The 27969-nt window shown below is 35.2% G+C and overlaps 1 protein-coding gene across 4 annotated transcripts in view; it reads left to right on the forward strand.

Moving 5' to 3' along the window:
• The window catches only part of impg2b (interphotoreceptor matrix proteoglycan 2b), a 38604-nt gene extending 12116 nt beyond the window's left edge, over positions 1-26488 (forward strand). For 2 of the 4 annotated variants that reach the window (XR_015522219.1, XR_015522220.1), the window contains 11 exons: positions 299-357; positions 1902-2154; positions 2237-3726; positions 3854-5466; positions 6071-6290; positions 8832-9042; positions 11428-11616; positions 18091-18292; positions 21732-21811; positions 25521-25576; positions 25662-26488. Coding sequence is in view for 2 of the 4 variants with exons in the window: in XM_087304500.1 (XP_087160626.1) it covers positions 299-357; positions 1902-2154; positions 2237-5466; positions 6071-6290; positions 8832-9042; positions 11428-11616; positions 18091-18292; positions 21732-21811; positions 25521-25557 (4481 nt within the window). In the remaining 2 variants the exon portion in view is untranslated. Of the gene's footprint in view, positions 1-298; positions 358-1901; positions 2155-2236; positions 5467-6070; positions 6291-8831; positions 9043-11427; positions 11617-18090; positions 18293-21731; positions 21812-25520; positions 25577-25661 lie in introns of all 4 variants that reach the window. The other 2 variants (XM_087304500.1, XM_087304501.1) reach the window with 1 other exon arrangement.
• Positions 26489-27969: the final 1481 nt, after the last annotated feature.

A 27969-nucleotide genomic window follows, 5' to 3' on the forward strand; every position in this document is an offset into this window, starting at 1 on the left:
TGCTGATTTCTTTATACACAGTCAGGTTTTAATTTTTGTCCTGTCACAGTGGTCAATTTCAAACTGTAGCTGAATAAACCCAAAATGCCTGTTGCCTGTTGTCAATAGTAGGATATACTTTTACATTGCTTGGCTGTATGTGGTTTTAACAAAGCAAAGAGCCTCTATTTTCCTTATCTCTGGTTTTGGCAAACTGATCTTGTAGTCTTCATTGAAGAGATGAGAGTATGGATATGAACTATGCATGAGAAGTTTTTGGTATAATTTGATATGATCTTGTTCTGTTTTGGCTTCACAGTGGAGACATTGCTGCCTTCCAAACCAACCAGCAGACCGTTTGACTCCAGTGACATGATGGTGAGTCAATGGTCATTGGCAGGACCACCCAGTAAGTGGGTAACTATGACTGTCCAGTCCAGGTTCCCTTTCCAAAGCTGCATGTTAGGCTTATTATTGTTTTTTTTTTCACTTCAGTGCAGTGAAACTGCTTTGAATGTGAATGTAAATCCTTCCAAAGCTGTTAAATGATAAATGAGTCACTCTAATTGCAATCACATGTAGGTTTTTGTTATTACATGATAAGAAAGATTACCTTGCACATAAAATGGGTTTTCATGGCATGTCATTAAAACAGATTACAGCCCAGCTATGGGATAATACAGCAGGTCTGTAAAACTATTCAAGTCAATTTTCCAGCTCAAGTGTTCTCTAGACACAAGTAAGCTTGCTATTTTATGAAACTTGTTTAGCTCAGGCACTATGAAATATTGAAAAGAATCTGTTTTTAATCTCAGTGTGACATAGATTTTATTGCAGAGGCTGAGCAGCTTTCCTCACAGTCTGTAGTTTAATTAGAAAGACACATTGGATCCCAAATATGGCAATAATCTCAGAATTTACTTTTAGTTTTTCTCTTATATTTGACAAAGGGCACTTTTTTCAATACCCTTATTAAGTAGATTTACTGTCTTGTTTTGGCTGGTGTGCTGTGTTCATGTCTGGATCTGGCAACATGTGTTCTGTCTCTCTTTGATAAATGAATGCATGCCTCTAATGACACACGTTAGTCACTCACAGTTGATTTGAAATATAGTTGTAATCAAATGTACATGTATCTACACATATACACCAAGTTTTAACTAGTGGGGTGTGCAAAACTAGTTATTTCGGTTATTTTACAGACAGTCAAGCCATTTGTCCTTTACTAAATGGACCTAATTCAAGAAATATGAGCAGAACTAATTCCTGGGTATGTAAATTATTGGAGTGAATTGAATGTGGCAGTTTATGTAAGAATGGTTTTACAAATGATTTACACAAAATTTAGTCGTGCTCATGTTTCATAAATGAGCTCAATGTGCACAACTGACAGTGATCTACTTTCAGTAGCACCTCACTCATTACTTGCATGAAAATAAAATGGTGTGAATAACTCATGGGTGTAAACCAGTTGTTAAATATACAACATGACATATTCCAAATCTGCTTTAAAGTTAAATGTTAATTTATGGTGTATGGAAAACTTAAAAACTGGTCAAATATCATCATTATCCATCGACCAATCTTGGAACAGATTCTCAGTACTATGTCAAGATCATGTGCATGTGTGCTTTTTCCCTATTGACATTTTCTTTGGAAAAAATATGTTTCCAGTGTACTTTAGTGAGAAATTTAAGGAAAATTTGTTACACTTCCAAGTGCACTTTTTCAATCTTCCCACTTTTTTTAATGGTCAGATGGTGGGAAACATAATTTTAGTTGTCTACATACATTCAGTGGACATTGGCCTTAATAAGGAAAGATTTGGCCCAAGGCTTTTGTTAGTAACATTTATGTAGATCTACCTTACTGTTTTTCACTTCAGTGGTACTAATCATAACCATTCAAACATTAAATCCTAGGACAACGTTCTTGCTTCCGAGAAACCACCAGATGTTCCTGGGCAAGAATTATCCAACAATGACATCTTCATTACAAATTATGACATCTTTGATCCTGATCCATGGACAGGTGGACAAAGTGAAGACAGAAATGCAAATGATGTAATCATCTTTGAGGAAAGTCCCACTCAGTCTCCTGTTGAAGTGTCTTTGAAGAACTTGGACATTGAAGTTACTTCAAAATCTGAAACTTCAAGCAGTGCCCCTGTTCCTGGTACATGCAATGATTATTGTGCTGTAAATTATTCCACTGTAAACTAGTAATATGTTTTTAAAGTATTGTGTTCTTTTTTCAGATGAAGCTGTTATTGAAGAGGAGGGATTTTTACAGACTGCAACTACAGTCAGTCCTATTATAGACACAATAACTGAATTTACTTTACCTACAGAATCACCTCACAAGGTAGAAGAGACACCAGTTTCTCCTGTAGAACCTCCTGAGGTTGAGGAAACTACCCTGGGTGATTTAACAGACCTTGGCTCAGGCTCAGGATTCTCTGGAGATCACATAGGCCCTGACATCTGGCCATGGTCATCAGAAACATCACAAGAAGTCTTGAAGGAAGATACCAATGATGAGATACACCAACTTCAGGAAAATCAGGAATCTATAATAAAACAGCTTGAGCCTTTACATCAAGATGTGACTCCTGAGGAGCCATTCTTGGATAGGGTTCTTGTGACCCAAGACATTCGTACCAATCCTCATTACACAACAACTGACCAGGCCCCTGTATTTTGGACAATGGAGACTTTGACTGTTGAGCTTTCAATGCAGACTCAAGTAGCCCCTGAACATTATGATGACTATTTTCCAGATGCATCAATCACTATGGCTACACTTGTAACCAATCAACCATTGTTACATGTTCACAATCCATTAGAAACAAAAGATCTGGATGCATCACAAAGTCCAGGAACAATAAGTTCAACTGCTGATAAGGACTATACAGAACGACTTGTTACACCCACTGTGATCCAACCAAGTGAAACAGTAGCTGTGGATAAGCATACTACAACAGACAACAAACAGAATCTGGAAACTATGGGTACATTATCTGCAACACTGGGCTCCACAATGAAGTCCACTGAAATCTCTTCAACTACCCAATTACCTGTGATCATCAACAATAATACAGTTTCAGTGGAAGGTCCTGCCAATTCTTCAGAAGCTGTTCAGCATTCTGTAAATGAAGGAATCACAGAGTTACCTGCTTTGGTCTGGCCAGATATTGAAGGATCAGATGAAGAATTCAAAGTTTTAGATGAGGACATGGAACTCGTCAAGTTTGTGCCTACAAAAAGCCCAGTGACTGAACTCTTAGAAGAAGATTTAGTTGGTGATGAAATATTGGTTGCAACAACAACAACAACAACAACTCTATCCTCAACAACAGTAGCGACTGTGGTAACAAGTTTAGGTCATTCAGCCTCCCTGACTCCTGAAAAGGACTCACCTTTCACTTGGATATCACATTCATCAATAGATGAGGATGAACCTGTGCAAGAGTCAACCACAGAACCTCTACCCACCCAATCACCCACTGCTTCTGTTCTTCCAAAGACAACTACACAGACATTGATGCACACATACATAGCAGCTGTTGCAGGGGAGCCTGTTTTATCAGATAACATGGATAATAAGGACTCAACCACAATGTCCACCCTTTTAGATGTTTCAAAACATTTAAAGACCCTTAGTTCCACCTCTGTACAATCATTTTCAGAACCAACATTTACACCTACTGTCCACATAATTAAGCATGGAGAAACTTCAGATGACTCAGTACAAGATGTAGTTGAGACTGGAGAAGTTTTAGATGACTCTGTACAAGATGTACTTGAGCATGAAGACATTTCATATGGCTCTGTACAAGATGTAGTTGTATCTGGAGAAACTTCAAATGACTCAGTACAAGATGTAGTTGAGACTGGAGAAGTTTTAGATGATTCTGTACAAGATGTACTTGAGCATGAGGACATTTTATCTGGCCCAGTTCAAGATGTAGTTGTGTCTGGAGAAACTGCAGAAGACTCAGTACAAGATTTAGTTGAGACTAGAGAAGTTTTAGATGATTCTGTACAAGATGTACTTGAGCATGAGGACATTTTATCTGGCCCAGTTCAAGATGTAGTTGTGTCTGGAGAAACTGCAGATGACTCAGTACAAGATTTAGTTGAGACTGGAGAAGTTTTAGATGATTCCGTACAAGATGTACTTGAGCATGAAGTAATTTCATTTGGCCCAGTACAAGATGTAGTTGTATCTGGAAAAACTTCAAATGACTCAGTACAAGATGTAGTTGAGAGTGCAAAAGATTCAGATGCCCCAATACAAGATGTATTTGAGCATAAAGACATTTCAGTTGACTCTGTACAAGATGTAGTTGTGTCTGGAGAAACTGCAGATGACTCTATTCAAGATTTATTTAAGCATGAAGGCACTTCGTTCGACACAGTACAAGATGAGGTTGAGTCTAGAGAAACTTCAGATGACTCAGTACAAAATGTAGTTGAGCATGAAGACTCTTCAGATGACGCAGTTCAAGATGTAGTCGAGTCTGGAGACACTTCAGATGACTCTGTACAAGATATATTTGAGTCTGCAGAAACTTCAGATGACTCTGTACAAGATGTAGCTGAGACTGGAAAAGAATCAGATGACTTAGTACAAGATATATTTGAGAATAAAGACATTTCAGTTGACTCAGTACAAGATGTAGTTGTATCTGGAGAGACTTCAGATGACTCTATTCAAGGTTTACTTGAGCATGAAGGCACTTCAGTCGACATAGTACAAGATGAGGTTGAGTTTAGAGAAAATTCAGATGACTCAGTACTAAATGTAGTCAAGCATGAAGATACTTCAGATGACTCAATACAAGATGTAGTCGAGACAGGAGAAGTTTCAGATAGCTCAGTACAAGATGTAGCTGAGTCTGGAGAAACTTTAGATGACTCTGTTCAAGATTTTGTTAAAACTGGAGAAATTTCCATTGACTCAGTACACAATTTATTTGAGCCTGAAAAAAACGTAGATGACTCTGTACAAGATGTAGTTGAGACTGGAGAAGTTTCTGTTGATTCAGTACAAGATGTAATTGAGCTTGGAGACACTTTAGATGACTCTGCACAAGGAATAGTTGAACCTGAAGAAATGGCAGACAACTTTATAAAGGAAAGCACTGTAAAGCCAAGACCTGACATCAAAGGGCTTATTCTACCAACAGAGACAGTGAACTATGAAAGTGCCACTATGAAAGTTCCTGCTCCAGTTAACCCCAGCATAACAGAATTTAAGGTTTCATTTGACATCTTCCCTTTCGACGACCCAACTGATGATGAAGATAATGGCAGTGGGTTTGCTCATGGAACTGACTTAGCAAGTTTAGCCTTGCCTGCCAGTCCTGGAAGGGCATTAATAGTGTTTTTTAGCCTTAGGGTCACCAACATGAAGTTTTCCGAAGATCTCTTCAACAAGAGCTCTACTGAATACAAGGCACTTGAGCAGCGATTTCTGGAACTGGTAAGATATATTTGTCAGGCTCAATTGGTGATCCGCTCTTTGGCATTTAGACATGGACATAGCCAATTAACTAGGGATTAAAAGTTATTAGTTAATTACCTTGCTCTAATTTATGCAAAGCAACGTGTCAGTAAGAAAGCCTTGAGTCATTAATGACAACTGTTTTAAACATGTTTTTAGGTGGTAAAGACCTTATAGAGCCCAAAGGCATGTTATTGAATGTTTGGAACTGATCGCCTTTGTAACCATTCTGGGTTTTTTTTTTTCTTTTTCAAGGAAATCATCAACGATAACAAATTTGACGCTTTGTGAAATAGTCTATTGGGTTTAAGTTTTCATAATCCACATTCTAAACATACACAAAGCAGTACAGCAGTTTAGATTTGTTGATGTTTGTTGTTGAACATTAAGAGGGTTTGTTAGGGGCTTTACTAGGCATACTATCCGTTAACTTAATTAGCATAGCTGTCTTTATGAACAGTAACTAATGAGATAATTGATGCAATTAGGACCTTCTTGACATCTATTACCGTAACTAGGTATGTGTGATCCTGCTTTGTATTTTCACTTTGTAGTTATTCTTCTCAATGTTTGACTTTTGTAGCTCGTACCGTATCTACAGTCCAACCTCAGCAATTTCCAGAATTTAGAGATTTTGAACTTCAGGAATGGTAGCATTGTGGTGAACAGCAGGATGAAGTTTGCCAAGCCAGTTCCCCATGGTGTGACAACAGCAGTGTACCTAATCTTGGAGGACTTCTGCAACACTGCCTACCAAACTATGAATCTTGCAATAGACAAGTATTCATTGGATGTCGAATCAGGTAATTTTTGTTATTACTTATGGCTAAAAATATTTGAAAATGTTTTATGCTGATTTAAAGTCATTTATTCATCCAAAAATGTATACCAGGTTAAAGATAATCACACAAAAATTGTTTTTTTTGCATTTATCCTATGTTCAGTCTTTGAGACGCAAAGTTTATGAACGTTTAGTGAAGTTTATTTATAAACTAATTTTGAGAGGATCACTAGGATTACAATGTTGAAGTCATACAGCTCCAGATAACTCAAAACCACAAGTCTCCATCTTCAAAAGTCTTTGTAGCCATCTTGATAATAAAAACATTGCAGGCGCCTCAAAGGAACCATGCCTCTGCTTTCATTTAATTAGAGAATAAAGAGTGTTCTGCACAGATTTGACATTTTTCAACTACGAGCACACGGCACGCAAGGGCAAAAACACGAGGCTCAGCAGGCGATAAACGCGAGGTGCACAGGGCACATAAGCAGTGCACAAAACACTAGCGGCTGTTAGTCAACCATTCAAAAAAGGCACCCCTCATCGCATAAAGTTTGGTGTGATCGGCCCCTCGATCAGCAGTATATCCCTCTGTAGCAATACCCAATATGTCATTAGCCATAAATAAGCAGGGGAGTTCTCGAACCTACCTGAGCTCAAAAATCCCCTCTTGCCCGGCAAATGGGAGTGAGCCCCGGCCTCGAGGATCCTATTAGCTCAGGGAAGCTCATATCTCTTGCCCTGCCTCAGAGTTCTACTGATTGGCCCGATTTGCAAAACAATGACCTATATATGGGATTAAATTCTGTCCACACAACAGTGTTTTGGTGGCTTTATAATCTACAAACAATTTTTGTTTTAGTTTGTTTATAGGCAGACATGAGTACTTGACAACCAAAACACAAATTGACCCTATGATCTTTACAAAGTAACTCACACTGGATATCCAAATGGTAGATTTCCAGCATTTCTGAGTGATATTAAGGTTTTTTTTTCTTCGCTAGAGGACACAGGGTTAGAGCTTTCCAGTTTGGCTTAGGAAAACCTTAGGCCCAGTTAGGATGAGTGATAGGCGATTGATTCTGTACTGCAGACAGATTAGAGGTGATTTATTCTAGTGAGACGTGCAGCGCTCAACGCATCAGACCAGTGACTCATGTTTGTTTGTGTCCCTGTGTGCACGCATGTAAATTCTGTCTGAGCTCCTTTGTCTACACGACATCTCTAATGACCAAATTCTGTTGCTGTTGAATCAGAAAGATTCCTTTGTTTTGAATGCATATTTTGAAATGCTTTAACAGATCTAATGCGGAAATGGTTACGCTTCTTAAATGACATTGTAGTTTTAGTGTCATTGCATTTCATAATCCTGGATCATATATCTGGATCTGATAAATAAATGTGTATACATATATATATATATATATATATATATATATATATATATATATATATATATATATATATATATATATATATATATATATATATATATATATAAATGACTTCAGTACACCTCTTCTGCTATGACCATAATTTTAAAATAAATAATTGTTAATTATTATTATTAAATTAATATTTATATATAAAATATCATGTGGTGTGACTATATTAAAATATACTAAACTATATATATTATATTAAATTATATTATATTTTATATAAATTAATAATTTGAAAACACTTTTGGTCAGCATAATCGTTACTGAAGATCACGTAATTCAATTTTGATGAAAATCAGACAAACAGCCTAGGACAAGATCATTCAAATAGGTTTTGCGAAATGGTCAAAATATCGAAAACATTTTCATGACAGAAAATGACATCATAAAGTGCCTTTGAATCGGACTGAAAGGAATCTTATGCTCTGGTTAATGTAGAGACCGTCCTCTATCATTGTGCCAAATTCTACAACTTTCCCACATACAGTTATATGGGCTGCCATAAAAAAATCCGGTGGATTAAACGGAAGAATAATAATGAGAACGCTAACAAAAACAATATAAATAGCTCTGTATTTTTCCTTCTAATTCATGATTTACTGATTTAAGTTTATAAGAAAAAAATTTACTTGATTTAAAATACAATAAAGAAAAAAATAATTAGAATTATTTTCCATAATTTTTTTTGCATTTTTTATTCATATACTTTGATACTTTTAATGAGTATTTGTTTTACATTTAATTTGAGTTTTTCATTTTATTTGTTGTATAGTAATTTTTAATATTTTGGGTTTTATTGCATTTTTTAATTTTAATTTCTACGTTTTGTAATTTAGGTTAGTAATTTTATTTTCTAATTTTGCGTTGTCATTTTATTTATATTAATTTTCTTTACATTAACTTTATTTATTTACAAGAAATTTGTATTTTTGTATTTTTTTTTATTTTCTTAAAAAAACATTATTTATTTTCCGTTTTAGTTTCAGTTTTAATTTTGGTTAACAATTATAACTTTTGCCAAATTTAAACGTCTCATCTCATTTCATCTTTGCTAATCCTGCTGACATACCAATTTTACGATGATAAATCCATAATACACTCGTCTTTCTTTTTACCATTAGGTGACCAGGCAGATCCTTGTAAGTTTCAGGCATGTAACGAGTTCTCCAAGTGTTTGGTGAACCGCTGGTCAGGTGAGGCCGAGTGTGTTTGTAACGCTGGTTATTTCAGCGTTGACGGACTGCCATGCCAGAGCATCTGCGACATCCAAGAAGACTTCTGCCTAAATGACGGGAAATGTGACATAATACCTGGCAAGGGCGCCATCTGCAGGTGAGTGCTTTAAAAACAACTGTTGACAAACATTCACTGGCCACTTTATTGGGCACACCTTACTAGTAAAGGGTTGGACACTCTTTTGCCTTCAGAACTGCCTTAATCCTTCATGGCATAGATTGAACAAGGTACTGAAAATATTCCTTGTAGACTTTTGTCCATATTGACATGGACATCACGCAGTTGCTGATGCATCACGAATCAGCATGAGTTGCATCACGCAGTTGCTGTAGATTTGTCTGCTACTGTAGCCCATCTGCCTTAAAAGATTTTTGTTGTGTGTTCAGAGATGCTCTTCTGCATACCTCGGTTGTAACGAGTGGTTATTTGAGTTACTGTCGCGTTTCTATCAGCTCGAACCAGTCTGGCCATTCTCCTCTGACCTCTGGCATCAACAACAAGGCATTTGTGCCAACAGAACTGCAGCTCACTGGATATTTTCTCTTTTTCTGACAATTCTCTGTAAACCTTGGAGATGGTTGTGTGTGTTTAAATCCCACTAGATCAGCAGTTTCTGAAATACTCCGACCAGCCTGTCTGGCACCAACAACCATGCTACATTCAAAGTCCCTTAAATCACCTTTCTTCCCCATTCTGATGCTCAGGTTGAACTGCAGCAGATCGTCTTGACCAAATTTACATGCCTAAGTGCATTGAGTTGCTGCCATGAGATTGGCTAATTAGAAACTTTTGTTAGACAGGTGTACCTAATAAAGTGACCAAAGAGTGTATACAATATGGGTGACACATTGCTGAAAACGACTTAAGTTACTTTAGATTTTTTTTTTTGTTGTTGGCATTTTTATGAGCTAATACATTTTTCTTGTTTGAAAAAGCTAAGTTTAAACTATGTCACGAAATATCATCATATTTGGATTGTTTAAAGAAGATTGTGGTGCTTTTCAAAAGATAATATACATTTTATGTCCCCAGAATGTGTCTGAAGTTTCTGCTCAAAATACCTCATAATGTATTACAGGTTGTCAAATTTGCCCGTAATTGGGAGTAAGCAAAACATGCTTTTGGACCTGTCGCTTTAAATGCAAATGAGCTTTATTATTGTACAATATAAACTATAAATTCCATTTAATACCATACACTATAAATATTCTTTTCTAAAAATAAAAAGTAGCTGGTTTTTAATTGTGATTCGAACAGCCAATTTCAGCAAATTATATGGAAAAATGAGGCTTCAGAAATCATAAATAGCTATGCTTTCATCCAAAAATGAGAATTAACTTTATGCGCAAAACTAGATTATTGCATAAAAGATGTGCAAATAAAGCAGCGTTTCCATCCAACGAATCAAAGTGAACAAAATCGTCACTTCCTGATTATCTGGTGCCTAATATCATCCGTAAAGAAGGAATTTGCTGCGATAAGAGAAGCTGCGTGAATCTTTTCTTCATTTAATAAATGACTTGTGCCTCAGAAGGCAATCCTGACACGCAGTGAACATGCGGTGGAGTTTGAAGGCATGAGACGTGGAACACAGACATTGATTTTGGAGGTCATTAATAACACTAATACTGAAATGGTTATAATGTGTTAGAGAGACCAAAACAACTTTTTAAATGTTGTACAACGTGCTCAGCCTGCTGGTTTGTCCATTCACATACATTTTTATTATCACATGATCTCTCAAAACAAAATCACATAACCTTTTTTTAATGCGCATACTGGATTTTGTTTGGTAAAAGTGTTTCCATTGCAGTTTTTGCACATTTTCTTATTGGAAAAAAGTTTATTCTACTCAGTCATGCGCATATGTTTTTTATTTTGGAATACCGCATAAAAAAGTGCTTAATGTAAAAACAAGATGCGCAGAAATTATGAAAATGTGCATGAAAATTTTTTGACGTTATTGTAAAAACCAATGGACCAACAACATTGTAAAATAACTAAACTTTGGTCATGCTAAAATCCCTCAGCCAAAGTCTGTCATCAAAGTGGTTCAGTAATATTACCTTCAGAACTATTTTGAATGGGAGTTCATTGTGTTAGGTCTCAATTCATCTGAGGTGCAAGTAATGTATTAAATAAGGAGAAAAGCCCACAGTGGCCTCTTCTACCACAGTAAATTCTGTGGAAGTGACGATTATTTTGTTTTCTTTGACTCTTTTGAATCCAGTTTTGGGCACAAGTTTATTTAGCATCTTTGAATGGAAACATAGTTAGCGAGTTTCCTCCTTGAATTTCTCGACACATGCTCTAAAGCCTTAGCACAGAGTGTAACATGACTGCTTCCAACTTTTTCACAGCTAAAAACAAGTCTATTTTTAAAATCAATGTGTGAAAAACAGTTAAAAATGGGTTTTGTGACACTTTAAAGCTACAGTAGGGCCAGAAAGCCAGACTTCACTCACTCCACTGTGATTCCAGGTGTCGCGTTGGTGAAAACTGGTGGTATCGAGGAGAACACTGTGAGGAATATGTGTCAGAGCCGCTGGTGGTCGGCATTGCCATTGCGTCCGTTGCTGGATTTCTCCTGGTGGCGTCGGGTGTCATCTTTTTCCTGGCCCGAACTCTGAGAGACCAGTATGACACAGATGATTCAGAAGACCCTTTACGGTACAAACTGTGCTTACAACAAACACACATTCAAATAAATCTTAACGTCGTATGTTCTGGAGGAACAAGCAGAGCTTCCTGGCAGATTAGTGCAAATGCTTTAATTCACTTTTTAGGAGCATAAATTTCAATCGTTCTGTCAGTGTTGTGAATAAGTGCTATAAAATTACGCCATGTGAGTTTGTACTGAGGCTTTAAATTAAAAAAAAGAAGAAGAAAGTGTTGCAGGTCTCGACATGTTTAATAGCTGTCAAAAGATGACAATTGCTTTCCTCACCTGTTGAAAAGTAACTATATAATCTTATGACTGTGTTTCAGAGCACTTTATTTTGATGTCTCCATTTACACCTTGTATTAAAAGGACTGATTGTTCGTATTTTCAAGCATTAATCACTTTTTATTGTCAATGTGTGAACTGCTTGTAACAAAACAAGGTTTTCTTGAAAAGAAGCAAAAGGGCGTCACATACAGTATCTATTTTGCTCTATTTTTTATTTTTTTGTTATAAAGATTAAAATGTGCATTAGATTTACATACCCTGAGCAAAAAAAAAAAAAAAAACTACACTAATAATTATTTAAAAGTCAATGAACAATTATTAATTTATTAATTGTTTATAACAACAGCGCTAACACTACATGACATAGGTCTTGTCGCCTAACAAAGTTTTAGAATCAACAAATAATAATTTTTAGGTGATCATTTGGTATTAAGTGGCTTAAATGAAAGGCAAAGGCCTCTAGATTACACTTATTTTGCCAAAATAAAATCTGATCATGTCTTGACTTTTAATTATTTAATTGGGACAGTAGGTCTGACTTTGCTTAGACAAAAGTTCAATAATGTTCATGCTCAATAATGTTCATGTCTGGTGACTGGGCTGGCTAATCCTGGAGCACCTTGACCTTCTTTGCTTTCAGAAACTTTGATGTGAAGGTTTAAGTATGAGGAGCGCTATACTGCCTAAGAAATTGCCCTCTCCTGTGCTTTGTAATTTAACGGGCAGCACAAATGTCTTGATACCCCAAGTTGTTGATGTTGCCATCCACTCTTCAGATCTCTTGCACACCCCCATACGGGGTATAGGTGTCTTGATTCCCCGAGTTGTTCATGTTGCCATCCCCTCTTCAGATCTCTCGCACACCCCCATACTGAATGTAACCACAAACCATGATTTTTCCTTCACCAAACTTCACTGATTTCTGTGAGAATCTTGGGACCATGCGGGTTCCAATAGGTCGTCTGCAGTATTTGTGATGATTGGGATGCAATTCAACAGATGATTTATAGGAAAAATCGTCTGTCTGCCACCTTTCCAAATGGTCAACTAGAAGTGAAGTTATTATTTTTCAAGTTATTACTTTTGTCAGGTAGTGTAGAACAGAAAATGAGATGTAAGAGTTACAAATATATTTAAACACAAAATTATTAAGTAAACTCAAATTCATATTTATTTATTGTTTGTTTGTTTGTCTGGTTTGAAATAATGCTTAAATAATAATATTAAGTAATCATCTAATAATTTTAATCATTATAAAAAAAATCATATCACTGAAAAATAATCAGAGCACCGAATCACTAATTTGAATGCATGTTAATATCAGGTAAAATCAATGGCTATAAATAACTGCAACTACATGCCAACTACACTAAAAATGACATTTGTTGTTTGTTCAAACTACTTATTTACAGTAAATTTAGGTGAAACATAATTGTTGTTTTTTATTGGACAACTTAATTGTTTTATGTTTAATCCACTTAAATTAGTAAATAAGTAAATTCTTTTATGTTTTCTCAACACAAATTGTATCCATAGTCAATTGATAATATTAATTGACATCTACCACCAAAAACACTCATAATCAGCAAATTTTTTCTTGACCATGAATATAATCTAATGAACACTTGTTGACAGGTTGTTGCCCAGTTTCTTACAGTCACCAGACCTGCTGTGAGAAACCATCAAATGAAGTGTGACTGACCCCAACACAGAGCCTTGGAGAATACATATGCTATATTTTATGGCACACACGTGTGTGTTTGTTTTTATGGCTTTGTTGTACAAGCGAGCCAGAACACACAATCTGTTCTCGCTGGTCGTTATGAAACAAACGCTCTCAGGCAAGTCATGTGCAGGTTGGATCAATTATCTTTTAGCGAACAAGTTGTTCGTTTCGTCCTGAACACCCATTGTGCATCTGTGCATCAATACAGTGATATCAGCTTTTTATATCCGTTGGCTCTAGAAAATATTAGTTTCCCAGAGAAAGATCTGGACACTTATTCCACTCTGGATAACAGCTAAGCATGCCTAGATTAGATACAATATCAAATAAATTATTATTTATTCTATGGACAATTTTGTGTTTGTCAATTTTTTGTACATTTTACTCAAGCCAAAAACTACTTTTAGACCAGTTGATTTGGGTCATAAGGAGAGCTAAAATATAACCTAAAGAGTTATTATTATTATTTATTATTATTTTTATTGTTATTATAATTGTTATTATGACCATTTATATATTTAAATTTATTTAAAATCAACAAAACAATGTCAACAATAGTTTATTGTTCATAACAAAATGAAAGTCAAAATGAGTGTTTTATTGATTCACACATTGTGAATTGTTTACTGGTTCATCATAATTGAAAATAACGTAGTAATAATAATAATAATAATAATAATAATAATAATAATAATAATAATAATAATAATAATTGCTGCTGGAAGGGCATACGCTGCAAAAAAACATGCTAGATAAGTTGGCGGTTCATTCCGCTGTGACGACCGCGGATTAATAAAGGGACTAAGCCGAAAAGAAAATGAATTAATGAATTAATGAATAATAATAACAATAATGATTTATTGTTTATAACCCGGTGACGTGGTGGCGCAGAAGGTAGTGCTGTTGCCTCACAGTAAGATGGTAACTGGTTCAAGCCTCAACTGGGTCATTTCGCATTTTTGTGTGGAGTTTGCCTGTTCTCCCTGCATTTGCGAGGGTTTCTTCTGGGTCTTCCGGTTTCTCCCACAAAGACATGCGGTACAGGTGAATTGGGTAAGCTAAATTGTCCGTATAGTGTATGAGTGTGAATGAGTGTTTATGAATGTTTCCCAGAGATGAGTTGCAGGTGGAAGGACATCAACTGCGTAAAACATATACTGGATAAGTTGGCGGTTCATTCTGCTGTGGCGACCCCAGATTAATAAAGGGACAAATCCGAAAGGAAAAAGAACAAATTATTATTATTATTATTGATATTATTATTATTCTCACCATGTATGTTTTTTAAATAATTTAAAAACAACATCAACAATAATTTATTGTTCATAACCCAAAATTACAATGAAAATTATTTTTCATTTATTGAGTATTCATTCTGAAATAAAATAAAATAAACTGTCTGGTTGTTTACTGGGTCATCATAACTGAAAATAACTTTTTAAAATGAATTAATATTATTTATTGTTTATAACCCAAAACCATGTTTTGTTAGCTGATTTATTCATTTGCTCATACCTTATTTTATTAATTTAATTTATTTTGAACAATAATTTATTGTTCATAGCCCAAAATAATAGTTAAATTGATAGTTTTATTAATTCGCACATTCTGTAAAATAAAATTAAAAAATATTTACTTGACTATTTACTGGATTATCATAATTGAAACAACAACAACAACAACAACAACAACAACAACAACAACAATAATAATAATAATAATAATAATAATAATAATAATAATGAATAATTAATTGTACCCAAAATCATTTATTTGTTACCTGGTTTGTTAATTTATTTATTCTTTAATTTTGTAATCTAATTAATATTCTTGACTCTAGTATAATAATAATAATAATAATAATAATAATAATAATAATAATAATGTTATTATTGATTAATAATTATTTGAGTGATGGTTGATCAGTTAGTTCATCATAACTCAACATGATAGCAATAATAAGAATAATACTTTGTTTATTTACTTATTTAGACCAATTGAAGTATCTTTTGCTTCTACCATTTAGATTTCGAACACAATGAGAGCTAAAAAATTAACCTAAAGAGTTATTATTTCTTCTTTTTATTATTTTATTGTTATTAGAACTATTATCACCTTTTATTTATTTTAATTAATTAATTTAAAAACAACAAATCAATATCAACAATAATTTATTATTCATAACCCAAAATGATTGATAGTGTTTTATTGATTCGCACATTCTAAAATAATATAAAATTTAATTTCAAATTTAATTTCTTGATTGTTTACTGGCTCATCATATTTGAAAATGACTTAATAATAATAATAATAATAATAATAATAATAATAATAATAATAATAATTATTATTATTATGATTATTTATAGTTTATAACCCGAAATAATTATTTTTTTAGCAGATTTGTTCATTCGTTCCTTCGTTTATTAATTTAATTTATATTCTTTATTGTATAATAATCAATAATCAATAATAATAATAATAATAAAATAATAATAATAATAATGTCAATATTATTTATTACTGATTATTTGATTGATCATCATCATAATTCAAAATGATAGCAATAAAAACAATAATACTTTGCTTTGTTTATTTGCTTATTTAAAGTAATTAAACTATCTTTATATTATTATATATATTATTACTTTATGTTATATCTCTATATCTATTCACCTGTAAACACACACACACAGATTCGCGGGGGCGCACAGGGAGATGCTGTCAGGCGTGAGGCTTGACGTAACGTCTCTGCAGAGGATCAATGAGTGATCCTGATCAACAGAACACTGGGACAGAAGAGCACTGAGCCGCTCTCACTCGCTTCAGATAATCCACTCACTTTTTCCACAGCTTCACAATCTAACCCTGACAGATATAAATAGAAAGCATCTCCTTTACCAGCATTCACTTATTTTCTTATACACCTGGAGATTTGCTTACTTAACTGCAGGTTTAAAGGGATAACATTTAAATTTTGTCATATTTACTCTTAGTTGTTATAAACCTCTTTGAGTTCCTTTTCACACTAATGAGATTTAATAAAAAAAAAAAAAAATTTAAAAGAAAATTAGCGATGAATAAAGGATTATTTTTGCGAAGTTATTTGCCCAAGACTAAATAAATACTAGAAAACAACTTAAAAATGTCTATGATATACAAACTGAATTTATTTACCACACCTGCCTATTTGTATATATCCATAGGTATTTAGTTAATAAACTAACCATAGATACCTTAAAGCTGGTTTTATGTATTTATTTAGTGTTGTGCAAAGAACTGCACAAAAATAATATTTTATTCATCAATAATATGTTCTTGTCGATTAAAACCTTGCTTGTGTTTGAATCTGGTTAAGTACAGTTCTACAAAAAAGAAGAAAACTGTGTAAAATCAAGGTAAATGTGATTACAGTGCATTTTTCTCTTACACTGGCTTTTAAAAACACTAATGGTTGGGTTTAGGTAAGGTTTTTTTTCATTGGTTCGCTAGGTACTGAAAAACTTGGCCCTCTCATGGACCTGAATTAAAAGAACTTGTATCTGAAACAACAAAGCAGACCCTAAGTCAGTGGTCCCCAACCTTTTTACAACTGTGGACTGGTCAACGGTTGACAATTTTACTGCAGACTGGTGGGGCGTTGTTCAACCATCAATCATTTTCTCAAAGAATGACAAGTTGACAAAACATTGCTGCAGCTCTGATACAAGTTTTGTACAAAATTACAAAGCACTGCAGTTTTTGAGTTTTCTATGTTTGTCTGAGATAGTTAGTCGACCGAAATATGTTCCATACAAGCTGAAGCTGATTGATCAGTTCTTGTCACATAATTTGAGGTGCGTTCGCGGCAATCATTTAACTGCAAAAATCTGCGCACCTCAATCGGAAATAATAAACCTGCGCAAACTCAAGTTTAAAAAGATGCAATATGCAAACAGCCCCTAAAGGATCTCCGGCAGTTGATCTTCTTGGACAAACTTAGTGGAGCCTCCTAATTTATAGACAAATCTATTCTTTGGCAGTTTGTAGTCCTTCACTGGGCCTTTCCCCATTAGCAAAGATACTTTCCAAAGACATCTGTTTCTCACTCGTTTTGCAGCTTGTCGGTTAAAATTGGGTGCTCAAGTGACCTAGATGTAAGAGTGAGAATAGTCATTTTTCAGAATAAATGAATTTTCAAAATAAAAGACCGTTCAGACTCAGATAATGAATAAAACGGAAATAATTAATGATTTCTTGTGCAGCTCGGTAAAAGTTGTTGAGGACCACTGCCCTAAGTAACTCATTTCAGATTCGCAAAAATGTAAACAGCACCCTCTAGTGGATTTGTCATCTAAGACATTTGCAACAGACACGTATTTCCAATGAGACTAGGCTGTGTGCCTTTTCTTCCTTTCAGCAAGAAAAATCAATTACAATAAGTTCTTGAAGCTGGTGTCTAATCTGACTTGTATATTTTTTTATACAGATATGCAGAGAACTTGCCATCTCTAGAAAGAGCCACCAAGTACAACCCGATGTTTGAAAGTGAAGTGACTGCAGGCCATAATCAGTATTATCGGCGTTACCCAGAAGCTCCGGCATTCAGCACGGGCAGCACCGAGATCTCCACTGACTTCAGCAGCGAAGAGATTCGTCACATCTATCAGAACAGTGAACTTACTAAAGAGGTGAGGACACATTTGTTCTTATTGTTTAGTTGTCAAATTATCTCTCGCATGTTAATAGCACAGCTTTTGAAAGTTGCATTGAATGTTTTGTGAAATAGAATTTTTACTCAAAAAATAATTTTTATTATAATTACTATTTCATAATTAATGTAACTATTCTATGTCTATTTTCATATGAATTTGTACAATAAAAAAAGAATAAAAACAAGGCTAAGCGTGAGGTTTCACAGCTACTGTAAATCTATGAAAGGTGCAATCAGCTACCTCCAAATACCTATTAATTAGACCACAAATGAATGTTAGAGTAAAAATAGATACAATTGCCGACAACTTTTCAGCTTAAATAATCTTTCAAAATTGCAGTAATACAGCCAACAAAGCCAATAAAAGCACTAAGCTTTTATTAATTGTTACTACAATAGTCAAAATTGGCAGTGGATCAAAATATTTATTATGACATTTCTAACATCATAAACACCAATAAAAATGAATTCATTCATTCATTCATTTTCTGTTTGGCTTAGTGCCTTTATTATTCTGGGGTTGCCACAGCGAACGAACCGCCAACTTATCCAGCACGTTTTTACACAGCGGATACCCTTCCAGCCGCAACCCTTCTCTGGGAAATATCCATACACACTCATTCACACTCATAACAATTTGGCCTACCCAATTCATCTGTTCCCCATGTCTTTTGGACTGTGGGGAAACCGGAGCACCCGGAGGAAACACACGTGAATGCAGGGAGAACATGCAAACTCCACACAGAAATGGCATGCTATGTGTTCTATTATAATGTTATAAAATAATATAAAAATAAACTTTTATGAAAAGTTTTGACCCACTTCAAATGTTGTCTATATTTCACACAATAGTTATTTAATATGAATTTGTAAAATGAGATTAGTAGAAAAAAATATGTTGGAATTTTTTTAACAGTTAATATTTTTTCCAGAAATGTAACTACTTCACACAACACAGGTTCATTCTGGAAATGTAGCCCTATATACTGTACATTTCTGGAGATTGTGAATTATGTAGCTAGAAGTACGTATGCTGGATTTTCGTCTTTAAAACAAATGCTACGGGGACGCTGTTTCTTTTTTGCGTTTACCAGCTGACCGCTTACCTCCTCATGGACAGCTCTCCTGCTGTTACCAGTTTGACCAGTAGCCCGCCATCTACGTTGGCAAAGTTGACCACGACGACAGGGTTTGAGTCCAGGGGCCTTATGTATCAACGCTGCGTACGCACAAAAACTTTTGACGGCAGGTTTTACACTCAGAATCGCTCATGTTTGGATTTACTACTGATGAAATGAATGTGAGAATGTGCGTTGTTCCACGCCAACTTCATGCCTGGCGTAGGTGCATTTCTTATGTGTGTTTGTTTTATTTCCATTGGCGACTCCTAGAAGCAATTGTGTTAATTGCACACTACAAAGTATTTTTGAGCCGTGCAATGGCAGCTGACAGCTGTATGGGACGAGATCATCCGCATGTCTAGCAGGTATATAAGGTTTCCATACCATACAGTTGACCAGCCAAACATTAAAGCGCAACTTGCAGCAATTGTCGGTTTTCCCAATGTAATCGGAGCTATCAACTGTACGCACATTGCTATGAAGGCGCCATTTGAAGATGAATTTGCGTATGTGAATCAGAAACATTTCCATTCAATAAATATGCATATAATATGTGATGCTCAAATGCGCTTAACATAATACACACACTTATTAATGATTCCTACTTGCGTTCCTCGTGATGGAAGAGTAGACAAAATCTGATATGTAGTGGTGGAAAAAGAAGAATGAGTTCATCAGACGCTGGATTCAAACCGCGTTCTTGAATGACAGTGTCAGAACATGTTGCCATGTGTGTTACGAGCTACGCCACTCACACTGCTGCTGTCCTCCCTCTTTAGCTTTGTTGTCTCTGCCTATCAAACGGGCGGAAATCACTCAACTACCTCATTTCAACGACAAACTTGCAAATAACACAGTTTTTCTCCAGTCTACCTCCGATAGGAGCACCTCCAATTCACATTCTGTTCAAAGTTTCTATATTTTCTTGCTTTTGCCATCGCTTTTTTGTTGGGTTTTGCCCAAGTAGAGTCATTAGCATTTTCATATGGGGGAGGACGCAGGGAGGGGTTTTGAGCTCGTGCATGTGCGCTCAGTTTCACGTTCATTTCGGATGTACAAAGAGAATATGCGTGGGATTATGCGTAGTGTTTCATACATCTGAATTTTTTTACTGCGTACGCACATTTACAGCTTTGTGCGTACGCAATGTTTTAGTATGAATTTCAACGGAAGTCTTTGTACATGAGGCCCCAGGTCAATTGGTGCTTTTTAAAACACTATTGATTGGGTTTAGAGTAGGAGGAGGGTGGGTCAGTCCATAAGTCAGTCAGTCAGTCAGTTTACTGCGGCCTCTGGTAAAGTTATGCGAGAACAGCAGGCCTGAATTGCACTCGCGGGAGATATTTAAGATTTCAAAAAGCATATACAGCGGCCTCTGGTGGATTCACGAAAACAAAAACAGCAAAACATTTACATCCTGGGATGTATTTGGTGCTCTCCAGAAATGTATATCGCGGTTCATTTTCAGAATGAGGCTGGGTTGACTTCACAAGCGTTTCGATAGCATTTCATATGAATTCATACAACTCAAGTTGTACACAATTAAAATTTTTGTGGAATAAAAATGAAAAATTACAAAGGTTCTTGTCTAAACTTAGTTTTTATACTAATACAAGCAAGTCCCCAATTTGCCAAATAAACACAAATCACATGCAATTAAATTTAACTAATGTTGAATTTTTAAGAAAATAAGCAGGTGCTATGGTACACAGTGTGCGTACAGCAGTACATCTGTGTGTTTATGAGAGTGGTCTGCTACATTACTTAATGTTTTAATAGCGCTCTCACCACATGTTTACATATATTCCTCAAAAACATTCCTAAAAACACTCCATGTCCTTCAACTGAAGCACCGTTCCCTGCAGCAATGAAACTGTCACAGCGTGCGTGACTGATATACATTCACAATGGAGAATATTCTGGCAGCACTGAACAATGGATATTTGTCAAGCATGTCCTTTTTGGAAAACAATACTTGATAGGTAGATAAATCATAATTCTTATGCAACGTTCAGAACCAAATGCGCTAAGCAGTTTACTTTCTAAGCATGAAACCTCTGGAGTTTTGATGTGACGGAAGCAACAGCAGAAGCTTAAACTTTTTGGTGTGAATGAAAACCAATTGCTGCATCAAAAAAAGGTGTCTGTAATTGAAGCTCACCTTTGCTCTGGATTTAGAGTTGGTCTAGACGTCTAGAGGTAAAAGAAGGGTCGGGGTGAAGAGGTTGGCTCTTTGTTATGTAACTGTCTATCTTCTTCCTCTCCTTCCCTTTCACCTTCCTGCTTTCACAACAGGAAATCCAGGACCGTATTCGTATTATAGAGCTTTACGCCAAGGACCGCCAGTTTGCAGATTTTGTCCGACAGCACCAAGTGTAAGTGTTTAAACCACCAAAAAACAAATCTATCTATCTATATGTCTGACTTTCCGTCCATTTATCCATCTATCCATCCATCCTTTCTTCCATCCATCCATCCATTCATTAATTTATCCATCCTATCTATCTATCTATCTATCTATCTATCTATCTATCTATCTATCTATCTATCTATCTATCTATCTATCTATCTGTCTGTCTGTCTGTCTGTCTGTCTGTCTGTCTGTCTGTCTGTCTGTCTGTCTGTCTGTCTGTCTGTCTGTCTGTCTGTCTGTCTGCCTGCCTGCCTGCCTGCCTGCCTGCCTGCCTGCCTGCCTGCCTGCCTGCCTGTCTGTCTGTCTGTCCGTCCGTCTGCCTATCTATGTAAATGCATGATAACAGACCCAACGCACAACATTAGAATGTTCTGGTTTCCATATAACTTCCCACATAAATAATTTGGACAGTATTTGTTGACATACTTCTGATTGTCTCACAGAAAACTATTTTGACTTGTTCTTCAGTCTGTAAAAATAATCAAAACATGCTTTCATAGCTCTCTGTGAATTCTATAGTGAAATACATTCATGCGAGGATAAACAATTTACACTTTGAATAACAGACAAAAATTCTTTCAGAATGTCTTTCTTTATAGACTGCCATTGTAAGTCATTACTGTAAACACCATTCTGTTTGTTTTACTTCAAAAAACGACTGCATATCACAGATGCTGCGGACAGAGCTTAACTCATTTTGAACCTCGAATATTTCTTTAACATGCGCTGTGGCAGCCAGTAAGAGGCCCGAGCCAAATAACAGACTGCAAAACCACCAAATGCATCACTTACTGGAAAGCGAACTTCCCTTGTCCGTCAGTAAAGCATGACCTCAGCAGCACATAAAAGTAAATCAATAAAATCTATAGAACGGGGGTCGCCAACCTTACACACACGTGCCAGTGCTGGAGGGGTAACCATTGGCACGCAAGCAAAAACAACAAGAGAGATTCATGTTATGTGCACTTATTTTATTTAGTTGTTTATTTTAGAAATGGGTAATTCGCTTCTAGATGCCAAACAAGCTCCTGCAGTACTAGTTCAGCCTGCTTTATTCATTAAGAGCTTGATGTGAAGCCAAACACAAGTGTGATGGAATGAAGGACTGCTGCTCTCTCTTTCTTCATGCGACTTGATAATAGAATAGTTTTCTTTGTTTTATCTATCTATCTATCTATCTATCTATCTATCTATCTATCTATCTATCTATCTATCTATCTATCTATCTATCTATCTATCTATCTATCTATCTATCTATCTATCTATCTATCTATCTATCTTTCCAGTGTTTGTCTGTCTATTCATCTACCAATCGTTATATCTTTCTGTGTATTTAAAGTAATAGAAAATATTCATTTATCTGTGTTCCACCTCCTACAAAAACACCTGAAACAGCAGATTAAGATTTTTTTTCAATTGTAAGCATGTATTTTGGTGTCTTGTTTGTCCTATATTTATGTCTAAAAGATTGCCAACACTCACCGTATTCCATTTTGCTTTTTAATACTCATTTGTGTCACATCACAGAAAAAAATGACAAAAGTTATATTTTAAAATATTCAAATATGTCAAAATTTATGAAGGCAGTTTAAGGACTCAAACTAGTGCAAATGCTCTCATCCAAAGACATCATTTTACACCAAATTGAAAAAAGCCTTTGAAGAATGTAAATGTAAATAGCAGAGAATTATTTCTTTTGCATTTGAAATATGTCTTTTCGAGACAGTCCATTTCTGGACATGAATTGAACTCTGTGCAATGTTAGTTAATACATCTTTAAAAGGGCTCAATGTTCTGAGCTACAATGCCATGGCAAGACAAATCCAGACAGCAGGCCGGCTCGTGGGTGTTCTACCTGTGCCAGGTGCCGTATAGAGTTCCAGACAGGTGGAGAGTACCAGACTGAAAAATTAACGCTGGTTAACTGTCATACCAGCTGCAGGCACAGGGCAGATCGCTCACTGTAGTTTGGAGAAAGGCCACACACACACACTCAGGCCAAAATCTAGTGAGTAGACGATATAGGAGGCATTATGGAAAACCTCCCAATGCGAGGCCCAATTCAAGCAATAAACTTTATTTACTGTAGTGTCCAAAAAACATTGAAAGTGGTTAAATTACATAAACAGTGCTGTTTCACACATGTTGTTATGTTGGCATGTTCTTTGCTTAGCAACATACCCTATTAGCATGTATTGTACTAACCTTTTTCAAAATATCTATCTATCTATCTATCTATCTATCTATCTATCTATCTATCTATCTATCTATCTATCTATCTATCTATCTATCTATCTATCTATCTATCTATCTATCTATCTATCTATCTATCTATCTATCTATCTATCTATCTATCTATCTATCTATCTATCTATCTAGACATTACCACTATGACGTTTATAAGATGTTGGATTTTGGTTGCCATATCTGACGAATAAATGTCAGTATTTGATATCAATATGCCGTTGGTTTAAGATATTGGTTCAACGTTGGATTTTGGTTATTTTCCTACACAACCTAAAATCAACCAAATATCAACATCTAATGATGTTACAGCTTGACTTTGTGTGGATGTTAACACTATGACGTTTATCAGATGTTGGATTTTGGTTGCCTTACCTCACGAATAAATGTCAGTAATTGAATTTAATGTTGGTTTGTAATGTTGGTTTAAGATGTTAGCTTAACGTTGGATTTGGTCACTTTCCAAAACAACCTAAAATCAACCAAATATCAATGTCATTTCACGTCGTTAATGGACATTAATATAACATCCTTAGAAGCTGGCTAGACATTTAATTTTGGTCACTTGACGTCACGATCTAAATCTAACCTAATATTAATGTCTTATGACGTTGTGTGCCTGCTGGGTATATACATACATACATATATACATACTTCATTAGTTAGTTACAGGCTGTTAGCTTAGGAACATGTTATTAATGTCTCCATCAAAATTTCTATTGAATTTGTCTGAAAATTTAATTCATTTACTTAATACTCACATAAAAAAATACTATAGTAATTTATAGTATATACTGTAGTGTTTTAGATCCATACTACAGCAAAGTGTATACAGAATATATTACAGTATTTGCAACTCTTACAACAATACCTGTAGTGAACCAATATACTATGAAAAATACTGAAGTATGCTTTGATTTTTACTTAAGTAAACTGTAGTGTATTGTAATATAGTTTATATGTAATTGTAAAGAATTTAGTACAGTATTGTGTAACTTGTTTATATTATTATACTTGTAGTATTACCACAGCAACTATAGAATTACCTCATACTTTTCTATAGTATGGTTCAAAAACACTATAGCATTTACTTACTTTTTCATGTAGGTATGATGCCCATTTAGGCATTAGACAGCAAGACTTTAGTTTGGAATAGAGCTCGATAATCGAGATGAAATGCAAGTGTACGTATATACATGTAAAACAGATCATATAATACACGTCTAAAAACAAACCAAGAAAATTCTTTGGTTCTTAGATGCAAACTTGGCAGAAAATCTGCAGTTTGGAGCTTGAAGTCATCATTCAAGACAATAATATTTGACGTCCTGATTGATTCAGTGTCACATTAAACAAACTCTTTTACCTCAAGCTAGAAAAACTTTCTGTGTAACAAATACATTTTATTACTTTGTGTTCGTTTTTAGGGCGCTTGACGCTAGACGAGAGAGCTCTTCCAATTAAACAAGGTTGCAAACCCAAGGTATTTGAAATTGTTCTATTTTGCAACTTTGACATTATAATAATATTCATTGCGCCAGTAATTTTATTTTTTTCTCTCCCCGCAGACACTTGCCTTTTTTTCTTAAATGAAAGAAGCGATCTTCTGCCATGTTGGACTTTGCAGAGTATAGTTTTTGAGCAATGAAAAGGAACTAAGAATCTTTTCACTTATGAATATGTACACAACCATCACAATGATGGATCGTCAGACTTTGATCTAATTTAGAAAAACAATGTATCTGTAATTTTGTTTACTGTTTTTACCAATGTGATGTTTTACTACTGCGTTGTCAAGGCCATATTCATAAACATATGTTAGTGACACACATTCATATCATCTGACCACAGCAGATCACACAAGCATATGTCTGGGCATCATGTTGGTTCCTCTCTCTTTTTTTAATGGAAAGCCTGTATTTCTTTCTTGTGGTTTTTCATTTGTCAGTGCCTTCACTTTAAGTGTTACTCTTCAATTTTATTTGCAATGTGGGACATATTTTATTGTGTCCCGAAACACGGACTGACTGAAGAGAGAACATTTCGCAATAGCTCTAGTATTTTAATGAACACAAAGAAGAGTAGTTACATAATTATGTTTGCATCTGGAAATTGTGCGTTTATTTTGTTCTATTTTTGTGCTTTTTTGACTAAAGATGCTAAATTGATTTTCAATGTTTCTTTTAGGACTGTGTTTTGTGTTTAGTGACTCTTCAGTAGTTAATTTTTTCTACTTTTGTAAAACACTTGCCACACACACAAGTGTATTAAATGTGTTTAAACTAAATGTGAGCATCCATTATCACGACAGATTTCTGTATATTTTTAATATTATTACTTTCCACAATGGTGGTCACAGCACTTCTATTTTTCGAATAAAGAATAGTCCACAGTTTTCTGCCTTTAAAGCTTTTTTTTTGTTGTAAATGAGTAACTTTTGTGCAATTAAGGTGCAACTGTGTACAGAATACATGGATTAGAACTCGTCGTTAGCAGTGAAGATTCTAGGGTTTAATGAGCTTTCATTAAGCAGTTTGTTTAAACGCTTCTTTTCATTTTCTTTGAAAAGCCTATTTAGATTTTCTGTCTGATTAACCCCTGCACTATGTTCAGGTACTTAAGATGATATTTGCGTCTCTGGCCAGACGCTTAACTGCTGCTAGGTGTCTGCCAAAGGCTTACTCAATGACAAGTTGCCTTATATACACTGGCTTGCACTGAATAGTGTGGCTATTTACCAAAGTTATTTAACTGATGCTTTTATCCAGTGCGATAACTTCCAAATCCTCTTGTGAAGCAGTCTTTACCGTGGGCGGAATAAACACAGACTGGTTAATAATATTAGCCAACTCAAAAATCTTTTGTCTGCAAACTGATCATAATCTATTTACTGAGGACTAAGGTGCTGTTTACATTAGTGTTTTTGTTTTATATTGGCGTTTTAGTATAAAAATGCTCCTCATGCAGATATTTCAGACAAACGAACCACATGCACATTATGGCCCGTTTCCACTGACTGGTACAGTACGGTACGTTACGGGTCAGTACGGGACATCTTTATAAGGCTTGCGTTTACACTGCCTAAAAGGTACAAAGGGTACCCTTTTGGTGGGCACTGTGTATGACAAAGTTTTAGTTGAAGTCATTCTGTCTTGAGGAAATTTCAAAGTAAAACTGTACAGGTCGTTCACATGTCATACGAGAAACACTTCACACAAAACAAATGCTTTTCACATATAAATACTTGTGTATAAATGTTCATTACTAACCTTTCTATGAACATGATTTGATTATAACTGCAGATCAATGATGCAAAATAGCGTACTGTAACGACTGCAATTATATTAAATAAATAAATAAATGCAACATATATGAGCACATACAGCCCCTTACAGTCTCTGATATGTTACATAAAAACTACACACAACATACATATAGTCCTTATTTGGCTTCAAAAACAACACAGAATTCGGCCCACAGTCAGTGCAAACCTCTCACATGTGTAATCTTCACCAGCACATGCAACCTCTGTAAGAGTGTAATTATGTCATTCTGAGTTCATAATAGTTCAAAAGGTGGTGATAAACATGGCAGTTTGTTCATAATTCAGGTTGCTGAAACAATTTGCTCCTGTGTTTTGTTAAACTTCACCTTTGTTTTTCCGCGCTTCACTTTCGCGTTTGTCCTTTTCTTTTTAGATAGGCTTGGATGCCAGAAGCACTTTATTAATCACACGCACGTTATTATCATCAGCTGAAAATGTTCCTCATTTCATATATAGACACGATCGCGAGCTCCCTGGAGATAACAAAACTGCTTGCGCTTTTAGAAAGCCTTGTAAAACAAAAACAGGATGCAGCAGATTTTGCTCTTCTT

This window comes from Danio rerio, chromosome 22 (assembly GCF_052040795.2).
Source record: "Danio rerio strain M-AB ecotype USA chromosome 22, GRCz13ab, whole genome shotgun sequence".
In the NCBI taxonomy this organism is placed as follows: domain Eukaryota; kingdom Metazoa; phylum Chordata; class Actinopteri; order Cypriniformes; family Danionidae; genus Danio; species Danio rerio.